Here is a 14,307-nt window from a genome sequence, read left to right as displayed (position 1 = left end):
AAAAAATGAAAGCAAATAAATAAAAGATTGAATATAGACACAGATGAAACTTTGAAAACAAATAGTTTTAGTTGATAATAATTCTTTCTTTGAGTTCATAATATTGTGTTCAACATATTGAATGTTGATTTTATTATTTGAAAATAAAAATTCGATGATATTTATGTTATTTTTTAACTCTATATATTTTCAAAATATTTTCACTTTGGTTCTTCATTGTATGTTCAAAAAAGTATTCACGAATACCCGTTGAATACCTAAACCTATGAGGGTTCGAGTTTGAGTTTACTTTTTCAAACCCATAAGGGTTGGGTATGAGTTTGGGTCTAACTAAATTTAATAAGTATGAATGTAGATCAAAGAGATCTAAATCAAACCCTATCCATTAAAATACCTATAAAATACCTATACTATACAATATAAATTAAACCTTGTCAAATCCCTTGGACCCACAAATTATGTTGACTTGGTAAACCCCTGGATAATTACCTCAATTTTTGTTTATATAAAATATCATAGTTTTATTAAAATTTGCATTAATGATAGAAATTACATCATTAAACATACACAGATATCAAAAAACAAGATAATATGGTGAGCTCTATCGAATAGATCCAAAAAATTCCAAATCTGATAATCAAAATCTAAAAAAACTCAACTTGGGCACATGAAGAAAGCAAGTTTTGTCGTTCCAAACTTCAAAATTGACTTTTAAGAGTCTATTAGCTATTGTCCTTGAAAATGGTTCATCACCTTCACTTCATGATGTTTATCCAAATTTTAGATTATCCTTAAATTTTTTATTGAAATTATACTGGCCTTGCTATGTTACCTATGTAGAAGGAAGCATAACAATTACTTTGATCGAAAAACAGTATATACAAATAACACTTAATTTTATAATAATATTTTATAGAATTTTTTTTGGAGGTAGAAGTTAACATTTACTTCAAACCTTATGTGAGGGAAAACTAAAATTTCTAGGTTTTAGAGAGTTGGTGACTAGGAATGACAACAAGATAGATTTGGAACTAGAGAACCCTCTCCCGTCTCCCCTCCTGTGCTTTAAAAACTTCCCCTTGCCCTAAGCTATAACCCTGCCCCCACCCCACTACCCAATAAGGGTGCCCCAATGGGTGGTTCAAAATAAACTTTTATTTTTCATAATTTTTCATATATAATATCAACAAATAACTGTATAAATCAATCTTTTGAACTTTTAACTAAAATTCAACATGAAATTAAGTTTAAAATATACTTTAATCATTTAAAAATATTTCTCCGTATTTATTAGCATAACTAAAGTAATATCTGCTACTATTATTATCTTATTGCAAACATGCAATACACAAAAAAAAATTCACTAAACTAAAAATAACAAAATCATCATTTTACCACACAAATAATGATATCATGAGTTTTCAAATTATAATGTATATGTCTGTATGTGTATGTGTGTGTCTATATATATATATACATATATAGAGGTGGGGATAGTACCGATACAAATCCCCACCACCCCTACTATATATAATATGTACATAGATATTGACAAATATAGTTACGTATTAATTAAGGATTAATTTTTCCTACACTGACAGTATACACTATCAACGTTGGATGAATGACAACTATGCAAAATTTAAATTTAGAATTTAACTTTTACACACATGTCATGAATCAAACGGTGATAGTCTATACACTGTCAATGTATATAAGATATACTCATTAATTAATTTATTTAATTTATAGGTGGGGATGGTACTGAGACAAATTCCCGCAACCCCTACTCCCACTCCGCATTTCTCTCCGCTCCATTTATATACCTACGGGGTGGGCATGCTTACCGATCGTGACCCCTCTCCATCTCTTAATTCCCGTGCCATTAGAAGGGCCAATTTAGAATGAAAGTGAATAAAGTTGGCATCTATGCTGCCCTATGGTTAGGTGACCTATAGCATTGAATGGTTTCATTTCTAGCTTTGAATAATGAAACCGTGAAGATGAGGTCTCAAGGACGATTGTCGTGCCTCAGTCAATCACTTCGATGATAGATCACGCAGCAGAGTGATACTTGGTATATGATTGTCTAATTAACAAATCTTTGCAACATCATGGATGATTGAGATATAGTCAAGTTACGAGGTTTAAAACTTTAAGAATTGTTTTATTCACGACGCACGATAGGAGATGAATCTACTTTTCAATTATTTGTACAAGATTTTATAATTCAAAAAATAAATAATAATAACTGAAATTTATAGCGAGTCCACCCTTTCTATTTTATATGCTTATTCTGTGTTAAACTTTTAAGGACATAATAGAAAAACCCAAAATTTGAATTTAATACCATATCAACACATAGTTTTCCTTTTGATTTTTCTTTGCTGCCACGTAAGATTGATATTTATTTGATAAATGTTAGAGTTAATGAAACTAATTTGACAAACTGTTGATAGAAGTGGACATGGCATTGACTTTGTAATTCTTCTATTGATTAAGGTTTCTTATCCTGTGCACTTGGAAGTTGACGTTTTAACTTTTAAGGGGGAAAAAAAGGGAATAGTGAGAGGTCCGCTTAGAATTGGGGCCATCAGCTTAAAACATTCCCAATCGGTTTCATCTGGCTAAATTTCCACAATGTTGATGGGGTAAGATTCGAAGGAGTGAAGCTATGTTGGTGAATAGAATATGAAATAAACGAAAATCAAACTTATGAAATAGCAATATATTCAAAGATTTATAATTGTGTAAAATAGCAAAGATTTTTTTTTTTTGGTTTTTTTTGGTTCCCCTTATCAAGATTTGGCATAAAGAATGACTTCTAATACGTCGTTGATAGCACATACAATTACTCATCATTCTCTTTCATATTTAAAAAATAGATTAATTTTCTATACATTAATAATGTATACAGTATTAGACCTGTATGCATACTATTTGTTTCAAATTTTAAATTTTAAATTTAAATTAATATTAGTTATCATGCATTCGAATCTAATAATATATATAATGTCAGTATATACAGGATTAATTCTTAAACAATTATACAATTTGTGGTGAATGAAAGTTGGGGGAGGCGATGAAGAGGGGACACCAGGTCAACAGTGTACATAAGTTTCAGAGAGAAAAATCATAAAGGGACTAAGAGCCTAAGAGCCTAAGAGCCTAAAAAAAAAAGACTAAGAGCCTAAAAGTCTTCGATTTGGGTCCTCATTGCGTCAATGAATGATTTCCCATCTAGTTCACGGGAAAAATACGCTTTTGAATAGTCAATCATACTTTTTCCGATGACTGAGAAACTCAGACTTTTTCCGATGAATAGTCAATCATACTAATTCTTCTGAAAATTGCTGGATTTTCAGGGGTGATAAGACTTGGCGCTGGACCCATATCACCATCCAATTTTGGGGCGAAAAACGTCGCAATGGAAAGCCTTTCGTTGCGCAAATTCACAGTTACCCGATGCTCAACACTCTTGTAAATCCCATTTGTCACAATCTGCATCTCAGTCAAAATACGTCACATTATTCCCAACTGTGTACTGTGCAGCATACATTCTCATAAAAGTTCAATTAGGCTCAATAATAGGATATAGTTAACAGGCTCAATAACTACTGTTATGCCCCAAAAACATTGGAGATAGAATTCAGAAGCTATACCCTGATAGATCCAGGACATGATTTGTAAGTAACACGTGTAATTAGCATTGAAATCAAGACAAAAAGTAAATTCTTTTCTGAAAATAAAAACAAACTTGTTGGGGAAAAGAGCAAGCACTTTTTTCAAAACGATAAAAGGAAAGTAGTTTGAATTTTACCGCTCGTACATCACAGGTAAGCAATAATTTGGAGGCTAGGGTGTAAGGGCATGTACAATACTAATTTTGAAGTTATTATGCCCAAGTTTTACATTCTTGGGAAATATTACTCGAATAATGAAGTAATTAATCAATTAAATTGATTACTAATATGAATAAAACTGCTTTTTCAATATAAAGACCTTTTCATCCATATATTTTATACTTTTTTTTGACTTTATAAAGATACGTGTTCTATTAAAGTACTCAATATTCTATCAATAAACAACATTTGTCTAACTCTGACAAAGTAGCCAAAGTTAGAAGTTTAGGCACAAATTTGTCAAAAGTTAAATTTTGGGATGAAAGCTACACTTTGACCTGGCCTCATTTTCTAGGCGGTGCAAGTTGATAATTAGTCTTACACATCAACCTAGTGTAGGCATACTAATCATAATCGGAAAGATTATCTCTTGAATACTATTAAAATATGGGAAGGACATTCTAATTTCCATATATGTTCATAATTGTAGAAACCAATTTGAAAATATCTCATAAGGGAGACCAAAAACTAGATAGATGTTGTAATTATATAAACATTGCATCTTTGGAGAAAGGATTTTGAGCATGATTACCTCTAAAATGTCTCCAACATTGACTGTGAATGCATTAGGAAGTGGTACAACAGGAACCCAAGCTCCAGCCTTTTTGATTTGGAGGCCTTCCACTTCATTGACTTGAAGTAATATGGTAAGCCCAGTAGCATCAGAGTGGGGGCAAAGGCCCATCACTAGCTCAGGTTGGGGGCACGGAGGATAATAGCCCATCCTCAATGATTGCATCCCTTCTTGAAAAAGCATTGTCATATCTTCAAGCTTCATTCCTAATGCTTTTGTCATTTGCTCAAGGACTTTGATGGCAAGGATTTTCAATTCCCTTGAGTACTGATCTAGAGTTTCTCTACAAAGTTAAAGAAAATGTAAATAAAAAGTAAAGAATATCCGATATATAATAACAATGCACAATGCTTTAGATGTTAACTAATTTTTTATGCATGCAAGGATGGATGTTTTATCATCATCTCACGGTGACATGGCTTATTAATTTTCCTCATAAAGACAATTAAGAAGGTAAGATTTAAGAAAGGGATAATTTCATAAACCTCTAAGATTTTTAACAATTTCACTGAGCTCCCTTAAGGTTTCAAAAATTACACCTACCTCCCCTAATTTGACACTTTTGGTAATCAAACCTTAGACTTGGTCAAAATTTTTAATGAATATCCTAAAATACCCTCAAACTTATAACGTTTGAATTACTTTCCAGAACAATCATAATATATTTAACACAAAAAAACAGAAAGAGTGTGAAGTTTTTAACACCATATTTATTATTTGATAAGCAAAGATGACAATAGTTCTATCACTATGATAAACTACTTTTAATGGTGATTTACCAGGGTATGTATTTTTTAATTTGAAAAAGAAAATACCGTCATAATTCTTTTAAAGTTTGTAGAATTTTGGATTGGTGGAACTATCATAGCTTGGTAGCAATTTTGAGCTTTTTTTTGGAGTTAATGTAGCTTTTGGTACCCAAAAAAATCAGCAAGTAAAAATTAGATCACATTCAAAGTCATAAAAAATGTCACTAGTAAAACATTTATGTTGTCAATGCTTATATTTTATGGTTTTCTTGGCAAAAATATAAAAAGGGGGAATAAGAATAGAAAAAGAAAAGAAAAATAATTATTAATACCATTCTTTGTAAAAGTATATCTAACAAGAGAGTTTTATTAAAATGTTAAACCTAATATTGTCATTTTATGTGGGCAAAGGAGGTAAATGTTATTTTTATAACCTCGAGGGAGCTCAATGAAATTATCAAAAACCTGAGGAGAGGTTTTTGAAATTGTCCCTCTAAGAAAAGCAAGAGAGGATATATTTTCCTGTATGAGAGAGAGAGAGAGAGAGATGATATAATTTATTTTTTGTCAATCGTCATGATCTATTCTATTCATACTATAACCTATCTACGGGGAGACCCAACTGAATCTATTGGGGAACCGACGGGGATTGAATCACCATCGGATCAAACTATTTCTACTCTAATCTATTTTAGAGGAAGACTCAACTGAATCCATTGAAAAACCGACGGCAATTGAATCACCATTGAATCAAACGTATGCACTTATATGGATTTGAGAAAATCACATATAGTAGCAAAATGATGGGGGCAAGATTTGAACATTTAACCTCCCACTCCACCAAGACTTTAAATCATTGGGTGGCCAATAGCCATACGATTAAAAGGAGAGAAATGTTGGAAAACCATTAAGAATGACTCCAAGGTAAAAAAATAAGTAGAAAAGGCCTATCATGTGGAGACTTTAAGAGAGATAATGATCAAAATATTCAATCCTTAGGACACTTTGTGGCTGATAAGCTATCCTTTTTTTTCCTTTGAAGGACTGTCCTTTTTTTTCCTTTGAAGGACTGGCTGATAAGCTGTCTTGATCATTACACATGGAATTTTATTGAAGGGATAACATTCAATGTTTCATGTCGTACGTCGGCCCCTAAGAGAGTACGACTTCCAAATAAATGCATCTATATAATAAAAAAAAATATTACGTACACCCGGATATTCTCTGCTACAATTTTTCATGTAACAGCATTTGGCTTTATTATTGCCTCCTCAGTTTCAATTATTTTTCAAAATATTTTTTTCTGAATAAAGCATTTTAGTCATCAATGGAATACTTTTTATAAACAAATTGTGACCTAGAATAAAGAATCATTGAGTGGTTATCGTTTTTTTTACCCCTCAACAACAAAATGAGACATTTATTATTATTTTTTCGACAAAACCAAATTCACAAACAGTGATTAAGATGCTGCATAACCATTATCTACATCTTTCTTTATTTACTGTTCTTTAAGATTTAAGACAAAGTACTTAATTACCTCATCAAGTCCTTTATTACTTTGCTTTTTAGAAGGGAATTATATAGTTCAAGTCCTTTATTTCAGTGATGAAGATTTATTGCGTACTTCCGTCTACCAATTAATCCCTGATTTCCATAAAATAAAATCAATGCAGTATTTGTAATCTATCGATTTCCCCTCTCCTAATTTTCCCAAATCTCTAATTACAACCCTTAATTCATAAACTTCAATGCAATGTTGGTATTACAAAGATAATCGACATTGCCACTGTAGAAATAAAGGAGCAGACTAGAAGTGGCAAAATGGATATATGGTTGATAAATGGTTTTAGTTAAATGAATAGTGGATCAAATTGATCCAATCCAATTAAAACCATTTAATAAATGGATCTAAATGGATGTCATTTAAATGGATAGTGTAAACCATGATCCATCCATTTATCCATTTACTCTCCCAAATCCTAAATTTAAGATCCAAATGTTTTTTTCCAAAAAATACAAATTCCCAAAGTTCTATCCTTAAATCACCTAAAACCTTTTGGTAATAACAAATGCTTGTACTACTACTCTATTTCAGTACTTCATAAAATTAGTTTAGTTCCAAGAAAATTTAACTGCTGTGGTCAATTTAACCTTTCGTCATTACTTTAAGTATCATTTTGTAAAGTAATGAACAATTAAGAACTTAGCTACATTTTTATAACTTTTGAATGAATTGAATACGACTTTACAGTGAAAAGAAGTTTACGTTTCCAATTTTTTGCACTCCTATTCAAGAGTGATGTCTTGAATAAAAGTGGAGTTCTAATAAGAAATCTTATGTTATTTGACAAGTAAAGTATTTTCATATATGAAACTCCTTATTATACCATTGATATACAAGCTACCTTATATTACTTAGTAAATTAGGTGTCTTTTTTTTTTTGGATAGTTGGGTTAGGTGATAAGGGGAGAGGGATTGCAAGTATGAGGATTTGAAAAAAAAAAAGGTATCATTTACATATTTTAACCAATGTTGCAGGGACACTCGTTAGAAAAATTATTTTTATAAATAAAAGAATTAAAAAAATAAAAATTATTTTGACACTGCATGATGCATTCTCGCTTTTTCTTTACTTAAGAATATAAATGTTTGCAATCATTACTACATGAGAGTTTAATTAAAAAAAAACAAGAGTAGAGACTAAAATATAATTTTGAAAAGGATGGAAGAAGTCTAGGAGCTAGAAGCAAATAAAATGCAATTAATGTTATTGGCAACTTGGCATATGAGGAAGTTATGAAGAAAAGAATAGGTGGTCCCACAATATTAATTTGACATATGAGGAAGTTAAGAAGAAAAGAATAGATGGTCCCACAAGATTTTATCTCACATTTTTATAAATGTGTTTTCTATTTTTTAAGTTAAATGGATGTATATGGACAAGATGGATAATCCATTTAAATCCACCAACATAATTGGATTTAAATGGTTATCCATTTAAAAACATTGAATTTATATGGATCATCCAAATCCATTTAAGGTTGGTTTATATGGATGGATTGGTGGATATGAATCCATTTTGCCACTTCTAGGAGCAGAGGACATAAGGAATAAATTAGCAAGCGGTAGTATATAAAGAACCAAATGAACCACCACTGCTATAATAAAGGACCAAAATGTTCATATTTCCATCAATTAAAATACATGAAAGAATCAAACCGCCACACTTAAATAATGTCTCTTATTGTAAATCCAGTTTATAACTCATAAAAATCATCATTATATCTCTTTACAATTTCAATTCGAGACTTTCAGTTTCTTTATATATATCAAGATGTTGACAATTTATGTAAAAGAAAATAGAAAGATTACAGGTACGGTGATTTGCAAAGTTACAGACTGCTACTAACCACTTATTTTCTTAACCTATTATTAGTCTATGATCATCTTATCCCTAGCTTTTAAGCATTTTCACCCACAAAATTTTTAAATTTTAGACAAGTGTAGAGAATTTTAGACGCTTATGACTTTCAAAAGTTAGACTGTGTGTGATGTTACTATAGTCCTCATGTGTTTGACAACACAATTCATCATTTAAATTTAATGTATTTAGATCTTAATATATTCAGATACATTTGATAACAAAAAATTGAACATCTGAATTAATTAAGTGCCATTAAATTTTTTAGGCAAAACTTGCTATAAAAAATAAATGATAAACTTTTCACTTATCATCGAATGTGATATACACTCAAACGTATTTGATTTAATACTTAATAATTCAATAATTTAATAGATTCAAATTTCAGTTTTCATACTTCAATTTTATCAAATGCACCCTAAATACAATGATATGAATGTGTGTGCAAATTTTCTTGTACCTGAATGGAAGAGGAAGGTTGGGAAGTAAATGAGGTTTTCTCAAGTGAGTTGGCAGAGCGACCATGAATAGCATGTCACCCCAGTTAAGTTTTTGTTCCTCCGATACAACAAAGGCCTGTCCATATCCTTCTACATCGCCCGGTTCCTGGGCAAATCTCTTCTTCTCTTCAATCGTCAAATTGAAAAACTTTTGCATCTCTAGTTTCAGTTTGTCCACTAATGAAGAGCTCACTCCATGATTAATCAGCTGGTGACAAATTGTACAGTCACTAATTATTTGGTGCTGACTATTATAACACTTCTACATTTTAACAGCGGGCATGTATATCCATTTAAATTAGATGATTGTCCTTGTATAACAATTCAAAGAAGATCCCAGGAAAAGCAGGAAAGAAAAGGAGATCACTCCTATTACATTCTAGTCATGCATTATGTACTACTACTAGAGAAAACCAAATGAGTTCATATATTAGGGTAGGCATGCTCGCTTTTGACATAAAATTTCTGGATAATTACAAGAAAAGAAACATTTCAATATGAAAAAAAAAAACTTGTGGCAAGATATATCATTTACCTACAGTCCTGAAAAGTCATAGTTATTAACATAATAAATATTTCAGAATTATTTTATTCCCTTGAAAGTAAGTTAAAGTTGTGGTAAAAACCAAATTGAAATGACTAGTAGATTTTGAGCAAATACTATTACAATCAGACTCCATTATTAGGTCAACAACAATACCTAATATATGCATATACAAATACGAAATGACAAACCTGGAAGAAGCCCCATTCTTTGCAGGCAAAATGCAACTTTTCAAGCTCTGGATTCACTGATTCATCAGAAAGCAACCTTTGCATGTCAATTACTGGGATTTCCTCTGTGGAGACCCCATGAAGTTTGGTTGGATCAGGTCGTATGTATCGGGGTGGAACTGATGCAAATTTCTCCTTAGCCAACTCCTGAACATAGGGTACTTTTAGAGAGCTTCCAAAATTTATCATACCAGATTCCATGTTTGTGGTTTGTGTAAATCTCTACCTATATATATATATATATATATATATATATATATATATATATATATATATATATATATATACACGTAGCTCCAAGTTGCAATTGATATCAATTCATGGAACGTCTCTGGAGTGATGTATTCCTTTATCAATTTGTATCAAAATTGGATTAGTCCATCTCCAAAAATTGATGACTTTATTAAAGTAGACAACATCAGCCTAAAGAGAGCACATCAGTGCCCAGCCTGTCACAAAATATCAGTGTCAATTGCACTACAAAATGTAACCTTAGAGTCTTCACGGAACGTCTCTGGAGTGATGTATTCCTTTATCAATTTGTATCAAAATTGGATTAGTCCATGTCCAAAAATTGACGACTTACAAAATAGGATCCACATACTTTGCTACGCAGATGAGCTTGCGATTGTTCATTATTAAAGTAGACAACCATCAGCCTAAAGAGAGCACATCAGTGAACAGCCTGTCACAAAATATCAGTGTCAATTGTACTACAAAATGTAACTACTAACACAAATATTTAACCATTAAGACATTGAAAATACAAATAATAATAACGTACCTAATAATACAGCAAGTTTTATCACTTATTAAAAATTGTGTCTCAAAATCAATCTCATCTAGCGAACGTTCATACTAAAACTATTTAAACCATCAATTGCAATTGCTCTATCAATAGTAGAGAATCTTCATCCAATTTGAGACTTTTCCCAAACTACATATATACAATTAATATGTCGTTTGGAATTTTGCACTGCAACTATAAATGGATTGGTTTTAGGATAGAATTTTAAATTTAACATTATTACCCATGGAGCTGTTTTGCTTCTTAAATGACTCGTATACATCAGAGGTGTTAGGTTCATGAGTAAAAAGATTACGTCTCACATTAGTCCGAGAGATGAAGAAAGAGTGATTAATATGTAAGTAAGGATCCAAAACCTAATGACTTAAGCTTTTGGGTCAAAGTTGGGTTCCTAACTCCCATATTGGACTCTTTGGTGGGCTCTCTCGAGATGTTTCCCTCTGTCAAGAATTGGTTTCATACCAAAGCAAAAGGTTTGTAAGTCTTAACTATTATTGTAAATAAGCTAGACAGATTACCTGTTGTTCAATAGTTTAGCATCCCTACTTCGTATAAGACATAATGCACTTGTTTGTAACTTTCAAAAGATTTTCATGTAGGAATTTTTTGTTTTGAGGAAAAAGGGATAATTGTAAACTAATTTCCGAATGACAATAGCGAATGGATAGATACTTAACTGGCATCAATAGTTTAAGTCACGGGATCGATCCCCTGCAATCACAAGTACTAATTCTACACAAAAAGGCTACAATCTTTAGAAACATAACAATTCTTTTGCGTTTGCTAAAAGTTGTCCCTCCCCACTCTCATGCCTTATACAAAGCAATGGTATATACCAATCTCTCTCTTTGCGTGCTCAATACTCATGCGAACATGTGTATGTGCATGTGTACGTGCCAGCAGGCATAAAAAGAGTAAAAGAGAGAGGCCAGTGTGTTTATAAACAAACTAGTTTTTGACCCCCGCGCCCAGCGCGTGGCAGCCTATGACGAAGCCAGGGAGTTAGACGCTTAGGGCTTAGGAGTATTTTTTATGCGCAAATGGCTCTTAGGAGTAATTTTTAGGCGCAAATGGCTATGAACTATTTTGAGCCATCGGTGGCAACTGGGGAATTGCAAATTGCATAGTTGCAGAAATATATGGATTTTTTTATTTAATTAAATATGATGACAGCAGGTTCAAGGGTAGATCCTTCCTACAAAAGCGTCTCTAAATATAGTGATTGTATATTGACATTTTGTTTTAGTTAGAAATACCATAGTATGAGCTGATCCTAGATGTGTCCTTTAACAAATATGTCCTAGCTTGTGAGACATGAATCAGGCTACAAAATGCCATAAACTTAATTTTTAAATAATTGCTGTAATATGAAAGAGTATTACTACAATTAAAAATCAAACAATATTAGAAAAGCTTCAAGTGAACACAAATACTGAAGCGTTATCAGAATTGAATCTCAAAGCCTATATCATAATCACTTATCACTTGCTCCAAGCATCGTCTTCTTCCACCTTACTTATCCACAAAAAAAAAAAAAAAAAAAATCAAATCAGATAAGCTGAGTAAATTAATTTGAAAAAAAAAATTCCCTTCACAGGAGATAAAAAGTAAGAATTCTTGTATCAAATGTTTTTCTAAAAAAAGAACTTTGCTGAATATTTAGTGCAATAATAGTGCGACATTTAAGGATAACATTCCCTAGACCAATAAACAACAATTGAGGAAATTTGGTGTCTCCATAATAATAATAAAAAAAAAAAAAGAGTTCTGAGAACAAAAATTTCTTTTACTTTCCTGCAAACAATCCAATGAGGTTGCCCATGTTATCCCTTCTTTTTTTTCTTTTTTTTTTTAAAGTTTTGCAGAACTTCTAAAGGTTTTGTAGTCTAGAAACATAATAGAGAATATCAAGAGATGGAATGATTCATGACTTAACAAAGTAGAGGCGAAATTTTTTTTTTTTTCAGAAATGTGCCAAATGGAGCTTTTACAGTCCCCAAAAAAACACAGAATCGCTGAAGATGCACATATGGCAAAACTATAAGTAACATAGAACAAAAAATGGAGAAATGACAACAAAAAATAATGAAATTATTGTTCTTAACATGTTTATGAAGCTTTGCAATTGTAACATTAGAAGAATCCAATGCAGATAGCCAAAAGAAGAAAGAATACGTTAGATTTATTAGAAAACAGAGGAAAGTCGATCCAAAAGAAAAGGACACATTTTTGGGATTATAGTAAATCTTGCACTTGCTTATACGATATGCGAGCGTTTAATTGCTGAGCATATAAACCACAGAAAAAGAATTCTAAACATAGGATAAAAATTCAAGTCAATTTGTTTTCAAAGTTTCATTTGCAGTTTGTCTTAAATGTGTTTGGATATGTTAATACTATCTTTGGACAATATTTGTACTAAGCAAATGCCATCATAGCTACTCATTTAGGTGCTTTATTATCCTACTTTGAATGTAGAATTTTTTTTATACTAATATAACTATGTTTTCGACCATGTTAATAATGTTTGTGCAAAGTGCTTAAATAATTAAGAGAACTGTTAGCACAACCCCTCCTTTATGTCTTATTATACTTCATGAAATGCAGAAAGGTTTATGCTGGATTTGACAAAGCTGTGTTTTGCAAATGTAGATAACTTAGCAAATACATATTTTAAGAGAGAGTGAGCTTTACAACAAAGGTTGAATAAGTTGAGATTTATAAGTCATTTTAAGCTTAACAACTTAACAATGATATTCATCACATATATAATTTTCCTAAATTTGACCCATTTTTGACATTTTCCAAAAACCTTATTTTCTTGCTAGTTGAATTTCTCTATACTTCATGTGTAATTCAATTAAAGATGCTATACAAATGAAAAAAAAAAAAAAAAAAAACCAGTTTCACAAAAAACAGAACTCTGCAGATCGTAATGAGACCAAGAGTTATTTTGAATCCCTTAAAAAAGAAGTAATAAAGCAACAAATTGAGGATACCTTAATAAAATGTTGAAATTGAAAAGGCTTGAGATATCTAGATGCTCCGGCTGTCTTTATAACCTGAATATAGTATAGAAATTTAAGCATTGGAGTCAGCAAATCAGATATGTCAAGTAAACCACAGCAAAAAAAAAGGGTATAGAATTATAATATCACAACACAAGAACTTCAGAAGAAGCATCCTTCAGCATACTAAGAATCAATAAAACTCTAATCTGTCTACAAAACCTCAAAATCCATCAAAATAGAAACCTAGACAAATGAATACATCGCAACAGTTAACATTTAACAATTGAAGAATGAATCAAAGAAAAAGAACCAGAGGGAATAGTTCATGGAACATCTCCTCTTTCTTTTGCTTTTGCTTTTGCTTTTTTTTTTTTTTTTTTTGGTAAATGTAAAACTTCTCAAGGGATATTCATAGTGGTGGTTGTTTATGGAGGGGTTTCAAATGGTGGACCGCTCCTTTCCAAAGGAAAAAGATAAATGGGAGGGAAAGGGAAAGAATTGGGGATGATGACATCTAGAGTGGTGCAGGGTAAAGCATATGGATGTTGAATCTTAAGCAAATTA

At 31.5% G+C, this 14,307-nt stretch overlaps 1 protein-coding gene across 1 annotated transcript; it reads right to left on the bottom strand.

Moving 5' to 3' along the window:
* Positions 1–2,986: 2,986 nt before the first annotated feature.
* Positions 2,987–10,157, bottom strand: LOC113710614 (oxoglutarate-dependent flavonoid 7-O-demethylase 1-like). Its single transcript, XM_072073552.1, has 5 exons — positions 9,886–10,157; positions 9,111–9,358; positions 4,435–4,759; positions 3,337–3,501; positions 2,987–3,283 (listed from the first exon to the last, which is right to left on the bottom strand). Exons 1-5 carry the CDS (start codon positions 10,123–10,125, stop codon positions 3,191–3,193), a joined length of 1,071 nt encoding a protein of 356 aa, XP_071929653.1. The 5' UTR covers positions 10,126–10,157; the 3' UTR covers positions 2,987–3,190.
* Positions 10,158–14,307: the final 4,150 nt, after the last annotated feature.

The sequence above is a fragment of the Coffea arabica genome, unplaced genomic scaffold (genome assembly GCF_036785885.1).
Source record: "Coffea arabica cultivar ET-39 unplaced genomic scaffold, Coffea Arabica ET-39 HiFi ptg000064l, whole genome shotgun sequence".
Taxonomy (NCBI): domain Eukaryota; kingdom Viridiplantae; phylum Streptophyta; class Magnoliopsida; order Gentianales; family Rubiaceae; genus Coffea; species Coffea arabica.
This window is presented reverse-complemented; position numbering and strand designations above follow the sequence as displayed.

Excerpts from the sequence above, each read along its gene's own strand:
- LOC113710614 (XM_072073552.1), bottom strand. The coding sequence starts at position 10,125 with ATGGAATCTGGTATGATAAATTTTGGAAGCTCTCTAAAAGTACCCTAT. Across the intron at positions 4,760-9,110 it reads AACCTTCCTCTTCCATTCAG|AGAAACTCTAGATCAGTACT; the intron begins GTACAAGAAAAT and ends TTAACTTTGTAG. Across the intron at positions 3,284-3,336 it reads CAGCAATTTTCAGAAGAATT|AGTATGATTGACTATTCAAA; the intron begins AGTATGATTGAC and ends GTCATCGGAAAA.